Source organism: Spea bombifrons, chromosome 11 (genome assembly GCF_027358695.1).
Source record: "Spea bombifrons isolate aSpeBom1 chromosome 11, aSpeBom1.2.pri, whole genome shotgun sequence".
Classification (NCBI taxonomy): Eukaryota; Metazoa; Chordata; class Amphibia; order Anura; family Pelobatidae; genus Spea; species Spea bombifrons.
Genome location: NC_071097.1, coordinates 32,630,749 through 32,649,056, shown reverse-complemented (window position 1 = coordinate 32,649,056; position 18,308 = coordinate 32,630,749). Strand labels below are relative to the sequence as shown.

The 18,308-nt window shown below is 40.2% G+C and overlaps 1 protein-coding gene across 4 annotated transcripts in view; it reads right to left on the bottom strand.

Annotated features, from left to right (window-relative positions):
• The window catches only part of EXOC6 (exocyst complex component 6), an 87,404-nt gene that overhangs the window by 12,436 nt on the left and 56,660 nt on the right, over nucleotides 1–18,308 (bottom strand). For all 4 annotated transcript variants that reach the window (XM_053450083.1, XM_053450086.1, XM_053450084.1 and 1 more), the window contains 2 exons: nucleotides 13,295–13,436; nucleotides 7,834–7,907 (listed from right to left, as the gene is read on the bottom strand). In XM_053450083.1, the coding sequence (XP_053306058.1) occupies nucleotides 7,834–7,907; nucleotides 13,295–13,436 (216 nt within the window). The remainder of the gene's footprint in view (nucleotides 1–7,833; nucleotides 7,908–13,294; nucleotides 13,437–18,308) is intronic.

Here is an 18,308-nt window from a genome sequence, read left to right as displayed (position 1 = left end):
CACACACACTCTGTTAACTCTTTCAGCTCTAAGGGAGCATCAGAGCAGATCCATAAATGTTGATGTGCTGCTAAATAAAACCGTTTTCAGGGTGATGTTGAAGATCTAGGATTGGCAAGTATTTCAATGGCCTGTTTGTTGGATTACAACTCTTAAGACCTTTAGCCAGCCAAAGGCTATATTTACATTGAAATTAACTAAATCCATCAGGTTCAACCCTTCTACTTATCCTTCCTGCTTCCGATCCAAAAGAAGGGAAAAACCCCATAAGAATGTGTTTTTTTTTCTTCAGGGGGTACAGATGTACCTAGGAACTTTCTTAAAGAACAGACCCTGAGACTCTTGAAAAATTAACCCTTTAATGAACCATCGTCAAGATTCTAGGTAGTGACTCGCCAAACCTTAAGATACACTTAATTGAGTCACCTGTACTCAGGCAGGGATATCCACTGTAACATACCGGAAGCAAAACACCAATTGGGTGTCGTAGATATGATCACAACAGTGGAGAGTAGGAAGGAGTCATCTCCAGACCGTGTGACACCCTGAGGTTTGGGCAAAAACTCTGGGACTCGGGGTCAAAACAGAGAGTTCCCAGGTGTGGTTATAGGACCTTTTACTAAGCACAAGTTTTAAGTAAGAAGGGTTTGGTAGCTAAACCTGGCCAGTCTCATAGTCCGCCCAAGATGGATTATATATAATGCTCGGTGTACCACCCACTCCCACCTACACTACACTTAGTTAATAATGCCTTGACCATTTTCTCACCGTCTACTTATTTTCCAGGTTATGCCCGGCCTGGAATTTGTGGCCTTAAATACAAGCAGAGCTCGTCGCTGGCCTCCTGAACTCTGTCGAAACTCCATAGAACGAAGACTGGATGGACAACGTGAGCCAACATTTTAGATAAATAGAACACCAGGAATTTAGTTCTTTTTCCTGGAAATATCTGTAAATTTGTAACATTTAACAGGGCTGGCAGCTCAAGCTTTTCTAAGCAAAAACCTTTCATTTTCCAAATTGCTGGCCGGGTTCTGACAAGCGCCCCTAGCTGACCTAAGCGGCGGGGGGCCACATGCATGAATCCGTCCAGCCGGGGGTAAGGAGGCCCTCTTGTTTTCTCTGCTGTCTATCAGAGAGGTAGTGAAAACTGACCTTCTGGGACTCAGATCTCTTCCCTACTACTACCAACACCAAACAGCCAGAGCCCTCCTTTATATTTAGGGTAAAACGGGGTCCCGCTCTCAGGGGGGCCCCGGGCTCCCACCTATCCCGCATTCTGTAAAGGAGCCTGCTGTGTAGTTGCTGGGTTTCTATTGCATAGACATAGTCGCTGATGGTGGACCCCGACAAAATATGAAGTTCCCCAGGACCCCAAACCCCACCAGGGACAGCCCTGCACACAGCATGTTCTAAACAGCATTGTCCGACACAGAGAGACATTCTCCACCATCGCAATAACAGCAATATTAATGCCAACATCAAACTTGTGCTTAAAATGCATGTATTTTTATATATAGTTATATATATTTATACTTCCTATATGTTTTTAAATCGCATTTCTAGTGTAACAAATAAAGTTTAATATCAACCAGGAACTGTCATCTTCACAGCTTTTAACATAACTAAATTGATTTACGGAGATCATTTTTTATTTTAAAGTTGATTAGATAACGGGAGAAGAGAATCAAACAGTTATGAAGGTTTCGCCACGGTATCCCCATAAGGTGAGTAAATAATCCAAATATATTATTTTAATGGCTTAACGGCATTATACGGATTTGCTTAGTGTATGTAAAAATGTGGAATTTGTGAAAAGATTTGCTTTTCCTCAAAAAAACACACGCGCATGCGGGACATCAAAGTGAACTCGTTCATGAAACCTTTAGAAAGAATCCAACATTTATTATAAAGGCCGTCTTAAAACCGTGTTTTTTGGGAGGCAGAGAGAGAAACGTCCAGATGTTCCTTAGACAAGTGCCCCGGAGAGATGATCACCTTCAGTGTTTAGCAGTCAAGAGGGCCTTGAAGATGATCGCTGGGTACTTGCGAACTGACAAGCGCAGGACAGGGTCCTAACATCACGCTCTTCATATCAAAGAAACAGTTACACGTCTCAAAACATCAGAAACGTCCGCCTAGAAATCATTAGGCTGTCTGCTCAACCTGTCGAAATCTGATCTCCTCGCTCCTCGCTCATAAACTGAAAGATTACATTTTTAACACAGATTAACTCTGCACTTTAACCCTTTAGCCATTATGTACTTGGGCTTTTAAACAGCAGAAATTACAGGGTTTCATTTGCCTAAATTATTGATATACCTATGTGTGTGTGTATATAAATATATATATACATACCTTTATATACACTTCTGTTTAAAAGTTTGGGGTCACTGTCATGGACTACAAGGGTTTTCTAACCCTCAAATTAGCCTTTTCAACTTAAACTTGGATCAGCGAACACAACGTGCCACTGGAACACAGGAGTGATGGGAGTGATAAAAGGCCACTGGAACACAAGAGTGATGGGAGTGATAAAGGGCCATTGGAACACAGGAGTGATGGGAGTGATAAAGGGCCATTGGAACACAGGAGTGATGGGAGTGATAAAGGGCCATTGGAACACAGGAGTGATGGGAGTGATAAAGGGCCTCTGTATGCATATGAAGAGATTCCATTAAAAATCAGCCGTTTCCAGCTACAATAGTCATTTATAACATTAACCCCGCCTGCGCTGGATTTCTGATCCATTTCATGTTATTTTAATCAACAAAATTGGCTTTCTTTCAAAAACAAGGAAATGTCTAAGTGACCCCAAACTTTTAAGCAGCAGCAGCGTGTATATTCCTGTACTTTTCATAAGATGGGCAGATTTTAAAAATAAAATATTTATCGTATAATAAGTTATCGGTAAAGAGCAGGCCGTAGGCACAGTATTTTTAGGAATAAAAAGCTTATCCTCGACCCACACTAAATAAAGTGTAATATTAATAAGAGAAACCGTGTGTTTTTGGATTATTAATATGGCTAAAGCTTGACAGGCCACAATCAGAATGTAAAGGTTTCATTGGACTCATTTTGGCAACTTTTCTCCATTTAGCTCATATAAGATTTTTTTTCCACTTTTTAATCTCCAAGCTTGCCGTATGGTGGAAACAGCAGCATACCTCCCAAGTGTCTCTCTAATTGAGAGGACAGTCCCTTTCCCAGTAAACATTCTGATGTCCTAGAAAAGAGGGACATAACTAGTTATCTAATATCAGGACTGGATATGTCCATTACTCTTCATCTGTAACTGTTTAGTGGAACTGGGATAAAAACATTCAAAAAGTTATATTATATATATATATATATATATATATATTATATATATATTCACACTCGATTGTTATCTTGTGAGCAGAACCCTCTTTACCTAATGTATCAGCCCGTCTATCAGTTCTAGTTTTATCAGACCTTTTGAATGTATGGACTTTAAGAAGCACTGCTTATATTGTTGGCCCTATATAAATAATAAACAATAATGATATTAAAATAATAATAATAACAATAATAATTCTTATTACTACTACTACTACTACTACTACTACTAATATATACCTAAAATAATGTGACTGATATTCTTCTTGATTTAAATTGGAATATATATATATATATATATATATATATATATATATATATATATATATATTATAATATTTTTTTTATTTTTAGAGTATATGGTACTCCGAAGCTTAAGCAAACATTTTTCCAGTGAATGAGGTCAGTGATACAATCTCAATGCACTGCTGGGATTTTGGAGATGGTTCCACAAATACTGCTGTTTAAATTACAAATACTAAAAATGTAAAGTAGGATCTCTATGTCACGCCGGCTTCTCAGGTTCTCAAATCGTTATGGGGGGATTCCAATAAATGGGAAGGGAATTAAGGTCACGCGCTGCCCAACATACATTCCTTACAGAACCCAACACATCTCTAGAGAGCAATTAGGGTTTCTCAAATGTGTTATGAATTGTGCATTAACCTTAACACGAAAGGACGTCAAAAAGGTTCCCAGGAAAAAAAAATTCCGTCTGGAACAGCTAAAAGTGTGAAAACTGAGGTTTCCTTTGGAGGTTTACAAGTATGTCCAAAATAAAATACACATTTATATCTATGCTTTACAAATTGGAGTAAAAGAGCCAAAAAAATAATCACACACAAAATTAGAAGAGACTAAGACGCTACCACTGGGGTTCACAGGGTTAATTTCTGTGTCTTATTATTTATTATTATTTTTATTTCATACTTGATCTGACTCACTATCAATGAAAAGCTTATCACATGACCGCTACCCACCAATGGGGTAGTGAGGGAGCCTTCGACCGAGGTGCACGGAGGTAATTTCTTTGCAACGTTCCATGATGTGGTTTACGTGACGGCATGGAACGTCTGTTTGTGTCGATGGGTTAAATATAATTTTAACACGCTAATGGCTGGCGGAGAAGGGAACACCCCAGACAAATCCCCACTAATTACAGAAAAGGCAGTTTCAAATAATTTTTATCTTCCGATTATTTAGGAAAATGAAAAGAACTGAAATTTGCCCGGAAACTTGTCCCTACGCGCGTTCTGGAGACGCGTTTAATCCCCGGCCTTCGTTTCAATTTAAAAAGTTAATACATTCGACACAGAAAGTAACAACTTCGAGCAAGACTGTTACACTATGATTTACCCTTAGGGAAGAGGGCGTCTCGACGTTTAACTATTTAAGTGCCAAAGGGATGAGGAACACACAACCCCCCCCCAAACATTTGTATAATAAGATAGCTGGGGCTTTAAATAGCAAAGCTCCCATTAAACGTAATGCGTATATTTATGTGATGTATTTATCCAGCTTAATCCCACACATTGAGAAGAGGTAGAGATTGTTGAGATAACTGGCTTCCATTAACAAGCCTATGATTGGCAGCAAGATGGAGCATTTTTGATGTTCGGGTCAAGTCTTCTTTAAAAGAAGGGCAATCCTGCTGGTTCAACTTTGAGCTCCAGACTGCATTCAAGTCCCAGTGCTCCAGCCTCGAAGCTTTGATATATTTCCAGCCCCCCCCTTGTATAAGACCCTACCTGTCATCAGCTCCTCTATAAAGAGGCAAACACATCAGGGATTTGACCTGGGGGCCACAGTCCGGGTGGGCAGGTAACTATTTAGCAGCGGAGGAACTTCCTTATCTTTCATAAGCTGAAACGCAGGCAACAGTATCGAGTTTGACCCAGAAAACCAGAAGCTTGACCTTTTCAATGAGGAACGTCTCACTTTTTTTTTTAACAAATACTTGAAAAAAGCTGTCATTCGACGTATTAATGTGAGTGTATCGCAAACGTCCCCCCCCCAAAAAAAAAATAACAAACAGAAAGGGTCCGTAGGTGAAATACCATAATGATACTTAGATCATAATCTTTGTTTCCTACAAAACATCTTTGAAGATATCCTTCATCAGCAAAGTAAATCGTCCTGAGATTATGGATACTATGAAAACAATCCGACAACCCCATTCTGTCATCACTGTAGGTCTTTCTGGGCCAAGGGTGGACTTGAGAACGGGTTTAATTGTCCTACGGGGCCACAGAAGTGGGGAATCCAGTGGGATTTGTATAAAGTCATCAAAAGGTAAGGTGATCCCGATACGGTTTTACAATCCAAGGGTTCAGAGTTATGCCCCGCAGCGAACACCTTATCACCAAGGATGCAAATACAAACCGTCGCGTATAAAGTCGTGTGTGTGAAAGTTCTTCTCAGCTCTAGGTGTGAATTCAATGTTATATCGCACTATAATACCCTATAAACGAACATGGTTTTATGCAAGAGAGATTTTAACGCAATGCAGGAGATTCCCAAAATTAGAACAGAATCTTTTCTGAACCAGAAGTTTCCAGGTTATCACAAAAAAGGGAGATCTATACGAAGGACATCATGTTGATACATATTTAGATCAAATATAAATTAAGGCTGATTCAATAATAGATACTATTGTTCCATTAAAAATCTGCCGTTTCCAGGTACAATAGTCCTTTAGAACATTAACACCGCTGGATTTCTGATCCATTTCATGTTATTTTAACGGACAAAATTTGCTTTTCTTTCAAAAAAGAAGGATATTTCTAATTGACCCTAAAGTGGTAGTGTATATATACATAATGGAGAGAGAGAGAGAGAGAGAGAGAGAGAGAGAGCAAGCGAGAGCGAGAGAGAAAGAGAGAGCGAGAGAGAAAGAGAGAGAGCGAGAGAGAAAGAGAGAGTGAGAGAGAAAGAGAGAGAGCGAGAGAGAAAGAAAGAGAGAGCGAGAGAGAAAGAGAGAGCGAGAGCGAAAGAGAGAAATATATACCGTATATCCTACATCTGATAATCTCATTAAGGTTGGTTACCAGCACACTTACAAAACTTGCGCTTTTTAAAACAAATGCACAGACAGATTGGGTATTTATAGTGGAATCAAAACAGCTTTGTTCAAATTACTTGTCAAATATTCTCACCAAATCATATAGTTTGTTAATTCTAACCTTTCTGCATAGTTTCCCGAAACAGGGTCTCCAGTTTTCAACTCTTGAGACTCAGGGGAGTGAAATCCTTCCAGTAACCCTGACATTAGACCCCCCAAAAAGCCCATGAGGATCTTAACAATGTAACATAAGTGTTGTCAAGATATGCTGTTTGAGGCCCCGGTGTCACGTTCCATGTCCCTAAACTGAGAGGCGGTGGCCGTTACAAAGTACATTGAAAGATTTAACGGGTGTTAATTTAGGTTGCAATTGTTAGTAAAGATGCTTCTAATATTTATGTAAATGTGTCCATATAAATGTAACATTTCCCCAACCAGTACATGTCTAAAAATCATTGCGAATGCACCGCAGATTAGTGGTGCGGGGGGAAGGAATTTCCCTTTGCACATTAGAACTTCCTGGACACTTTCTGAGCAGAAGGTTAAATTAAAATACAAGAGGATGTGAAGAGTGCAAAGGAAAATCATTCCCCCATCTGCTAAAGAACAAATGCAATTCCTAACATTTCCCAGCAAGGGTAATGGAATAATTACTTATAAAAATAAGACTTATAAGTCTTATACATACTGTATTGCCTTGAAAAAAGGTTTCAAAGAATAATATAATATTATATACGGTAGTATGGGAGCTAGCTAGTCTATTCAAGTTTGTATGAAAAAATTATTTATAACCCATACCCAACCGTAGTCTAATTAAAAGAAAAAAATCATCAGACAACAACTAGAATATCTGTCGAGAGGTGTAGAATTTGTCCTTAAACATGACATCATCAATTGATAAAACTATTATTTTATTTTGTGATACTTTTTTTCATTTCTTCCTAGAATTCACACTGGATTGACAAATGTTACTGTAACCTGCTGAATTATTATAGACACTTTCTTCTGTAGCATTGAAGCTCTTCTGGAAATATTAATTAATTTAAAAAAGAAGAATACCCCCAAATATTCAAATTTTAAAAAATGGGCAGCTGCGATCGTATTTGGGAAGTATTACCTGTATTTATTTCCACTTTTCAGCACATAAGCACGTGATTTTAGGATTTTTATAGTTTCTAAAAAAAATAAATCAGAATGTTTCCTCCAGTGAAGACAATGTGTTTAAAATAATGTTTTTTTATGCATTAATTTAATACGAAACAGCAAAATTTAACAGAATTAAATAGATTTTCTCAATTTAAAAAAATGAATGGCTCTAAGGGTTTATAGTAACAACGATGTGTTGGGCTAAACATTACCCCCAGTATAAAATGAACACTATGGCGGAGGAGGAATTTGTGTTGATTTCTTACTTGTCGGAGATCGATGAATGCTAACTGGAGCGTATCCTCCTGAAATCCTGGAACAGGATCGGAACTCGCGAATACTGCAAGCAAAAAACACGATAAAATGCTTAACGTTGGATTGAAAAACAATAACAAATGATACAGATTGTCATTAATGATATTGGAAATGAAATGTATTTTATTCATATTTAGCAGCGCACACATCAGAGGACCTCGTGTCGGGGAGAAGTGGAATACAGAAAAGCAGCCGATCAGAATTGAAGAAAGGGAACGAAAAGAGGATGTCAGAATTTTAGAAAACAATCAATTCATTCCTTCATTTGGAAAAAACAAACAAATTATAGATGAGCCAGTAAACAGTTTGAAAATATTTTAAAATCTTTTTCCTAATCTTCTTGTGACGCATTAGGCAGATGAAAGCAGAAACATATTATTATATATATATATATATATACACTCTTTGACCAAAAGTATGTAGACGCTCCTCCAAATGAGTTTAGGTGATTCTGCCGCACTCATCGTTAACAGGTGGATAAAACCAAGCACATATTCAGCCATCTCTATAGACAAACGCTGGCAGGAGAATGGATCGTACGGAAGAGCTCAGTGACTGTAAACTTTAAAATGGGATTTCCAACAAACCAATATAGGTGTGATGGTCAGGTGCCCACATACTTTGGTCATATATAGATTATATACATTGCTATTCAAAAGTTTGGGTCACTCAGCTGTTTTCATGGAAAACAAGGAAATGTCTGGCTGTAACATAATCGCAAAAGCTTTTTTTAATGATCAATTAGCCTTTTAAACTTAAACTTGGATCAGCGAACACAACGTGCCATTGGAACACAGGAGTGATGGGAGTGATAAAGGGCCACTGGAACACAGGAGTGATGGGAGTGATAAAGGACCATTGGAACACAGGAGTGATGGGAGTGATAAAGGGCCGTTGGAACACAGGAGTGATGGGAGTGATAAAGGGCCATTGGAACACAGGAGTGATGGGAGTGATAAAGGGCCGTTGGAACACAGGAGTGATGGGAGTGATAAAGGGCCGTTGGAACACAGGAGTGATGGGAGTGATAAAGGGCCGTTGGAACACAGGAGTGATGGGAGTGATAAAGGGCCGTTGGAACACAGGAGTGATGGGAGTGATAAAGGGCCGTTGGAACACAGGAGTGTACCCACTAACGGTACCAACTACCTTTCTCCAATGAAATCCAAAATGTTGCATGTTTGCTAACATTATATAAACAGTCATATTAAATATTACACGGTAATTATTAGGTCAAGGGTTCAAACAGCAAGTGTTTGATTTTATAAACCCCCCGTATAACCGCGCACACCCAGGGTAATCTCTGTTCTTAGACTGTCAATCACCTTGTCCCTGATTACAATGCATTTTGAAGCATTTTTTACGTTCAAAGTTCAAAAACATAAAAAAACGCTATAATCAAGGGAAAGGCTTATTCGTGCCCCGAGGGGAATGATTACTGAGGGATTTTGAATGATACTAATTCTCTAGCTGTCAACATATTTTGAACATCTGTTTTTATTCCTGAATTCACACAATAAAATATCCAACCCCTAGCGAGACGGCAATTAAAGAAAAGCCTTAGCAGGCTATCAGGTGTGGGCAGGTCGGAATGCCTTCTTTCTCGTTAAAGTATAATGTCACCATTCGGAGGTCAGGAGGGTAAAGGTATTCTTCCTTGAGAAAAAGCCCCAGATGATCACTGTTTGGAATCCACAGCGTAACAGCAGCACGGCTGTCTCAAGATCTCTTGCCGGATTCCAGGTTTTTTCCATCTATGTGGCCCATTTTTGTGAGGTCTCAAACGTTATTCAGTCCTTGGTCTTCATGTATGATAGCCTTATACCAGCCCTATGCGTGTATCTATTCCTTCATCTTACAAGGTTCTACCACTTCTGCTAGAAGACTGTTTCATTTACCTGCCAGACGCACAGTAAGACTATGGGTCCAACCATCCAAAGGAAGCCCAGATTGGACTTATTTGCTCAATATGCTCAGTAATAAAGTTGTAGAGGTATCCATAATGTTTAAATGGACCAGCTGTTCCATTGCCCAACCCATGATGATATCATAGCACATAAAACTTGTGGTCGGTACCCAGCTAACTACAAAGACTGGGGTGCAGAGAGACACAACCCGCTCAAGACTGTCAAGGCTTCAACCCAAAGGGACTCTGTCAAGCCTAAAGGTCCTTGGAGTTGAAATGTTGACTGCCTGCACATGAGCCCAGCCAGACCCTGGACCACCTTCTCCTGCCCAAGGACACATAGGTCCCCGCAATCATGCTTCTTCAAGCACAAGGACTTCAAGACAGATGGGTTAAAGGGCATTTTAACTGTCTCAGTTTTTGCTGATTTGGCTTTCCTCTTCTGGGTCAAGCTGGGCCAAGACAGGCATTTGGCTCGAGACAACAACGGCTGCCCTGATCTATTGGAGAGATGCAGTGTGTGAAGACCCAGATCCCTCTGTGTACAGGATCTACTTAGAACATGGACTTTCCCCCTCTACATCTTGTGTAACTATTAGGATCATTATTATTTTACACAATGAAGACTTTAAAATGCCTTTTTTAGTGCAATACGGATACTAAAATAATTAGCCCACTATCCTCCAAAGGGGTAAAAACCTTTAGATTTCCGCTCATCATAATAAGGCTCGTCTATGAACGGTTTAAAAAAATCATAGAGAAACAATTACAGCAGAGGGTGTCTTCCAAGATAAAAATGAAAACCACAAGACGGAATTGTTTTCACTGCGACTAACGGAGACAATGTAAGTGTCTGGCCTGAATCATGATCTTGATGAAAGATCTGGTGTACAACAAGCTGTTTAGAGCTATCAACAACACCGGCTGCATCACGCGTCACGTTAACCATTCTCCCATGAAACGGCCTGAAAGAGTGAGCCAGCCGCAAGCACCTGCAAATCCATATGTGACAAATGAAGCAGCTAAACACGCAAAAATAAAAAAAACTGAATTAAATATCTAACTAAACAAGAAAAGCCAGCGAGAAATGTAAACGGAAAGTCCCTGCGAAAGATATCATCCGAGATTGGATCTAAAGCTTTTGTGGTGATGCCATCTGTAACGTAATAGGCATACCTGGGAACATCCAGGCTCCAGCTACCCAGGGCAGGTGGGCGGTACCGCTGATGCAGGTGGGCGGTCCCACTGATGCAGGTGGGCGGTCCTGCTGATGCAGGTGGGCGGTCTCGCTGATGCAGGTATACTGGCCCATATTCATTAACAGATAAAATGGGGATATACTGGCCCACATTCATTAACTGAAATAAAGTGGGGAAATACTGGCCCACATTCATCAACCGAGATAAAGTGGGGATATACTGGCCCACATTCATCAACTGAGATAAAATATATCCTCGTCTATTTTTTCCCGTTGCAATCTATGCGAAAATTGCTATTCAATTAGTTGTAAGACATTTATCTCCACTGCTGTTGCCAGTAGACTCGGCTGGTAGGTTTTATGCCAAAATAACAACATTTCAATGGTCTGACAACCTGATGTAACCCACTAGATGCTGGAAGAGTTAGCAAACCGTTGTTACAGGGTTAATGTATATATTTGTTTTATTATATATAAAAATGGCTGTCCTTAAAGGGACCGTTTACTCTCTTTTTAATGGGAGTGCTTTCCCCCGCCTGCAGCTGGAGCCAAACACATCTCCTGCGCGGCAAGTAGCCAGGGGGTGAGAAGAGGGGCGGACGTGTATGGGGGGGGTCCTGCATTTGCAAGAGAGACACTGTAAAAAATGTAAGGGGGCCACGCATGGATCACATGCATTAAGGCCCCTTTAAGTGGGGACGCACAGATTTCTGACTCCCCGAGCGCAGTAATAATCTCCGGTGATTTATACATCGCACCGAACACATAAAAATTCCGAGAACATTTTACAGCAGTTTGGAAACTGAAAAAAAATATATCCGAGTTTGGCAGTCATTAGACTGCGAGCATTAAAGTGTAGGATTTTCGTGGACACGTCTCCCCTTCTGTGTCTGTTAAACCTAAAAAGCCATTTATCAATACAGTAGGAAGCCACCTGCCATTCGTGAGTTATTTGAACACCCTGAGTGCTAATGGAAATGTCACTGTTGTGGCCATTAATCCCGAAATGTCAAAGGAGAGAGCTGGAGGAGGCCAATGAGTAGAGACATAAATCACGTCCCACATAGGGACGCTGGGAATGTGTCTGACAGCCTTTATGAATGGAATGCTTCGGAATACTGAGATTTCTATTGCACGGTCCCCATGCTAGCAAGCCGCTGCTTTTAATCCACGGTGTTAATCCGTCATTAAATAAAGACGGGGTGTTTCTTTGGAACGATCTTGTTCTTGTTTTGTAAAAACCCCTGGGTTCAGCTGGAAAGGTTCAGAAGAGGTCGTTATAAGTTGGGTTCGATATTTTTCTTTTTAATGTGTAGTCCTGTAAAGTAGCTTAAACAAATCATACAAGCGGGTTTGATCGATCCGCGGGAGGTGGAGAGCTCGCTATACAAGGTCAGAGGTCAATGCGCTGCATCAGAGACTGCCACGTATACATCAGAGACCGCCATGCATACATCAGAGACCTCCACGCATACACCAGAGACCGCCACTCATACATCAGAGACCGCCATGGATACATCAGAGACCGCCACGCATACATCAGAGACCGCCACGGATACATCAGAGACCGCCACGCATACATCACAGACCGCCACGCATACATCACAGACCGCCACTGATACATAAGAGACTGCCACGCAGCGAACACAACGTGCCATTGGAACACAGGAGTGATGGGAGTGATAAAGGGCCGTTGGAACACAGGAGTGATGGGATTGATAAAGGGCTATTGGAACACAGGAGTGATGGGAGTGATAAAGGGCCATTGGAACACAGGAGTGATGAAAGTGATAAAGGGCCTCTGTACGCCTATGAAGAGACTCCATTAATACATTACAACATTAACCCCGTCTGCGCTGGATTTCTGATCCATTTCATGTTATTTTAATGGACAAAATTTGCTTTTCTTTTAAAAACAGGGAAACTTCTAAGTGACCCCAAACGCTTGAACGGCATTACACATACATTACATGACGGCTGAAATTAAGGCACACCGGGAAAATGCCCAGTGGGCTGCTGATCATAGAAGGCTGGTAGATTTACTGACATCATAAATGGCAGGCGGTCAAGCAAAATACAGCTCATTGACTACAAAATGAAACATTGTTGTCTGCGGAAATTGATATTGAAATAAAAGATAACTACATTAAAAATTGAGATCAACTGATCAAAGTAGATCTGCTTAACATTCTTTCCTTTAAACCCTGGAACACTTGCATGAAACGGCACATTTAAATTTAGGAGATACGTTCATGATGGACTGTTTAGTGAACAGATTCACGTAATACACAATCGGTTAGGTACTTACATTCACATTGTATGACGTCTAAGTTAAATTGCTGGATGGCTCCCATGCTTATCTGCTTCAAATCGGTGTCCAGGAGCATTTGGGTTAGAGATGTGGAGAGGTGTTTGCAAGCGGACATGCAAGCTGTTTGAGCAACTTTCCCCTTAAAACAAGAGCACACAACACAATCAAAATCTTGCTTTACACACATTAAAAAATAACATTGCTGTGAACGTCCAGGACATCTTGGGTGCAAAGTTGTGGCTGAATTAAAATACGAACGTATTAAAATATTATAAGAAGAAGAAGGTTGGGTTGAAACCTTAGACTAATAGCGGAAGGGTAGCTTGCCCCTATCGACATATGGCAATTACCTTCTCCTCAAACATATGACCGGCTAACTCGAACAAACCAACTTATTGGAGATGGATGATATGCATATTCTACGTGGCCAACTAGGTGGTTAACAAGACCCCATGGAGGCTTCCTTGAGAGGACAAGCCCTAGTACTTAGATAAATGAACTATGCACATGGCTTATTAGCTTCCACTCACTTTTAAAGGCCAACATCTTTGTAGAGTGATCTATCCCAATCTAAATCACCAATTCTGATGTAACATAACTTGCCTGCGTAAGTAAACTGGAGGACAGATGTGCCGACATTAGTTTGGTAAACAATACTCTGGAACATACAGTATAGTCATACAAACATCAACTTATTCCAACTAATTGAGGAGTGATGATCCTCAGCTCAAAATACTTTGGGTATTTAATAAGACAAGCCGAGAGTTAGGCACGGCGGGATCCCTCTGCACTTTGAATACAGATGATGGACGCAAAAAGCATTATCATCAACTCCCTGGAGCTGAACGACTCGAGGGCAACTCCCTGCCCATCCAGATCATCCGAGCTTCCCGTGTTGCGTTCCTAAACCAAGTCCTCTGTGGTCTCAGAGCAGTTCTTATTTGAGGACATTCTGCCACATGGTGCCGGCAACAGTAAATTCCCCAATCTGATCCAAATAGGAGCTCAATTAAGCAATACTCAAGATATGACCCCCTCGAGTTTTAGGTGTCCAATTCTGGGTGTATACAATAAATATAATGCTTTTCTCCAGCAATTCTACAAGGGTGTCTAACATGTACTGTTTACAATAACAGGATCTTCTTTATAGAATCATCGCTAGGGTCTTTCACATACTTGCAGGTTACTTTAGAACTGCCAATACAACTGAGGGTTCGATTACAAGCCCCATACATATTATACCAGGTAGGAGAGTGCCATATTTGTAGATATATATGTCTGTACACATACTGCATGTGTTGTAATTGTTACATTGTTGATCCATCTGCTTTCTGCCCTCCAGGAACGCACTATGGATCAGGAAGTTTGGGCTTCCTGTTGTCCTCATCCTTGAATCAAATGGGTCAATGGCCAGTGACCACTATGGGGTGTCAGCATGACGTGCCCCTGAAAAACTGCACTGGCTGTAAATCTGCACCTGCTTTTAATAGTTACTTGTTATTGTTTCAATTGTCATTGTTTTTCACAAAAGTCCCAGAGAAGTTAATCAGTGTCCCGGCTTCCCGACTCCTACAAAGTGAGAGAACTTGGTGGTCCCAGCCGCTAACTGCTCACAAAAGGGTCCTTGGGAAACTCTGAAAAGTGGATAAGTGCTGGACTACGCTCATACTGGGGGGGGATTTCTGAGACCCTAAGATCAATTTAATATTAACCCTTAAAGAATCTATTCCAGTGACTCGCTTATGATGGCAACCAAATTACTCTAAGAGTTTGTATAAACGTTATGAATGAAAGTGAATGAATGACTTGGGATTCTCAGATATTATTAAATGGTTATTATTATCATCATCATCTTTTATTTATATAGCGCCAACAATTTACGCAGAGCTTCTTACATATATGCAAAGGGCATGACAAGACTAGAATTGACAGACTAAGACAAACAAATCAAAGTAGTCTATGAAGAAGTCAGCTCCAGATTGAGTGACTCTGAGAATCTGGCCATTAAAAGGCCAAACCCTGAGAGTTGGCAGGTATGACTACAATATCAACTTCTTTATATATTATTTACTTCCCGATGAAAACTTAAAGCCTCAAGGTATAGAACTATTAACTAATGAAACTTTCCGAACTTTAGATCAAAACAGAAATAAGCATTATTTTGATATGAATGATCTTCTACCCAAAGGCAGTTCCATGTTCATCAACTAATGGTAGTTATAATACCCAAGGAAACACAGCAAGCGTACCCAATGGGCCACACTCCGCAGTTCATTTAATTACAATGTGATATGTTGCGATACCTAATGACTATGTCATTTTGATTGAATGGAACAACTAGCGCGTTTTGGTTTAATGTACTACTCCATTAAATAAGCTGTGTCTTCTATTTATTCTCCCGTGATAATGAAATAGAAGTAGAGGCAGACAAATAGGTTGTCAAGAAAAACTCCAAAACACAATTTTAATGTAAAAAAAAAAAAAAGGACAGAAAGCATCCCATGGAGAACTAAATTAATTTAAATGGAACATTTTCAAACATGAAAGATTTATGTTCACAAAATAGAAGACATTCGGAACATCGTCTAAACTGAATAGTGTTTTTTGGCTCGAGAAAATAAAAGGTTCAGGTACCACGAAACTCGGAAGATCTGCTTTGTTATCAAATACAGGGATTAATAGGAGAAGGTGACTGATATGGCAATAACCTCTCTATTAAGATATTCAATGGTAAAATATATATTGTTTCTCCTGCTAATCAGAAATTTTAGAATCTGTCATTAAAATAAGAAATCGAAATCTTGGTATGACAATGAAGGTGGGTGAGTCGGCCAAAGTGGGACATCGTTGCGCCAAAGTGGGATACAGGTTGAACCACGGTAACCCCAGGGCAAGTATAGCTTAGGAGAAGCTGAGATAGATTTGCCTTTGGAATACCAGGGTCTTCATGAATGCCGTTCCAGATGTTCAAGAGGACACACGAGTTAAAGGGGTAAAAGAAAGAAGGGGTAAAGAAAAGTATAGAAATAATATAGAAAGCCATGGAGGTTAATATATCAACTAACACTGACAATCCAAACAATAAGACAAAAACACACACCCAGTACAGGTGCATAAAGCAACACAACGTCCAAGAATAGACAGGCATCTGATGCACTCCATTCAACCCGAGGAAACTCATTCACCGGAAACATGTCGGCGGCTCGGCTTATAACAAAACAGAAATCGTCACGTGTTTAGAAAAGCTTTTCTGACGGTCTGATGGCACTAAATTGCCTCTATTTACAGTGTGTAAAGTCTCGGTTTCCAGCAGTTCCACGCCGCAAGTTAATTACCATAACCATCCCAGTCCAAGATGGGCTACTGTTAATGCATGTAGAGGGGTTTTGCAAAGGGTTGTAGCAGTCGGTATATTGGTCCTGCGTGTTAACCCTATCAGTACCATGGACAGGGTTCCAGAGGGCACAGCACATTTTTGTGTCCTTGGCCGTCTACCTATATAACAAATGTTATATTAAATGTTATGCTTTGGCATAATGATGTTTCTTTATTAAACCTAGCTATAGAGATATTTACTATAAAAGCTTCGCTTGGGCAAGCATGATTGGCCTGTGGCAGAGCCTGTATTAACTATTCCCATCCCGAACTTCTCTACCTTCACTTCCCCACCCTTCCAATGTGAGCCAAAGAACAACAAGCAGCAACTCCACAATACAGGAGATAAAACTTAATGGGGCGTAGATAGATAGATAGATAGATAGATAGATAGAGATAGATAGATACTGTATGTATATATATATATATATATATATATATATATATATTACACTGTAAATTGGTTAATTTGCTGTATAACACAGAAAAACGTAGAATGGGGAAAGTAACAGACCCTCTTTAAGTACATGGAAGATACACTTCTTACACTGCCCTGGAGTGCTTTAACTCAAGAAAAAGACAGTATCTGTTTTTTGATCAAAATGCGTATTTCTCTAGTATCAGCAACCTAGAAATCTCCATTTATCATAATCTCTTTGTGATTCTTTATGCTTGTGAGGATCACTAAAAATCATTGCTTCACTTCCTCTAAAGCTTACCCCAAAATAGGAGCAGCTCAAGGAAAAAAGGTCTATAGCATCTTTCCCCAAAAATACAATATATAGAGAGGGGAACTATAAAGCTTGTTAATACTGAACACTGGGATGGACAGAGAAAATATACTTAATTCCCAAATAAGGTTGGAGACACCTGCTGCTCCCGGGTCTCAATGTCTTAACATCTTCTTGACTCCAGAAATAATGCTGAAACTTTAGTTTTCATGAAAAGGAATCTCTACTAATGTCTTGAAATTCTAAGGAACGTGGAAATCTGCTGACACACTTAGTCCTCTCAATAGTGACCAAAAGCTTTCATTCTCTGGAACAATTGTGGTCAAGAGATGTTTGGCTGACAGGAAATTCCTGAAGGGTCAACCATATGCAACTGGACATGTCCCATTCAAGGTAGCGCTGTCTAGGGCCAGGCTCAAAGGCTGCTTTCATCATCCAGTCGAATGTCAGTCAATATGATTTATGGACTGCATTCAACTAAGTCAAAGCAAAGTGAAAGAGAAATATGACTACGCTCTGCTAATTTGTTTTGTATTGAGCTACTTACTACTCAAAGACCCGATGTCAGACCAAGATCGGCAACACAATTAACCAGCCGGTGACAGATTCATCCATCCTCCCTGCCAGACCGTGCCAATCAAGGACAGCGTGAGGCGACATTCGGTGAAATCAGTAAGAGAGCCTTTTCTGTGGCTTTTTTGTTGATTGACAGTTTTTGAATTTAGTTTGTAGAGATGGGCCATCCCTTACCCACTGGCTTTTTACTGCAAGCTGTGAAATAAGTCTTTTACTGCCAATCACGGGAACAATGAACCAGCACAAATAACCAACCCCCAACCCTTTAGGTAAAATAACACAAGTGGGGAAGAAGAACTTACAGGTCACCTCACATGAATGGCGTCTTA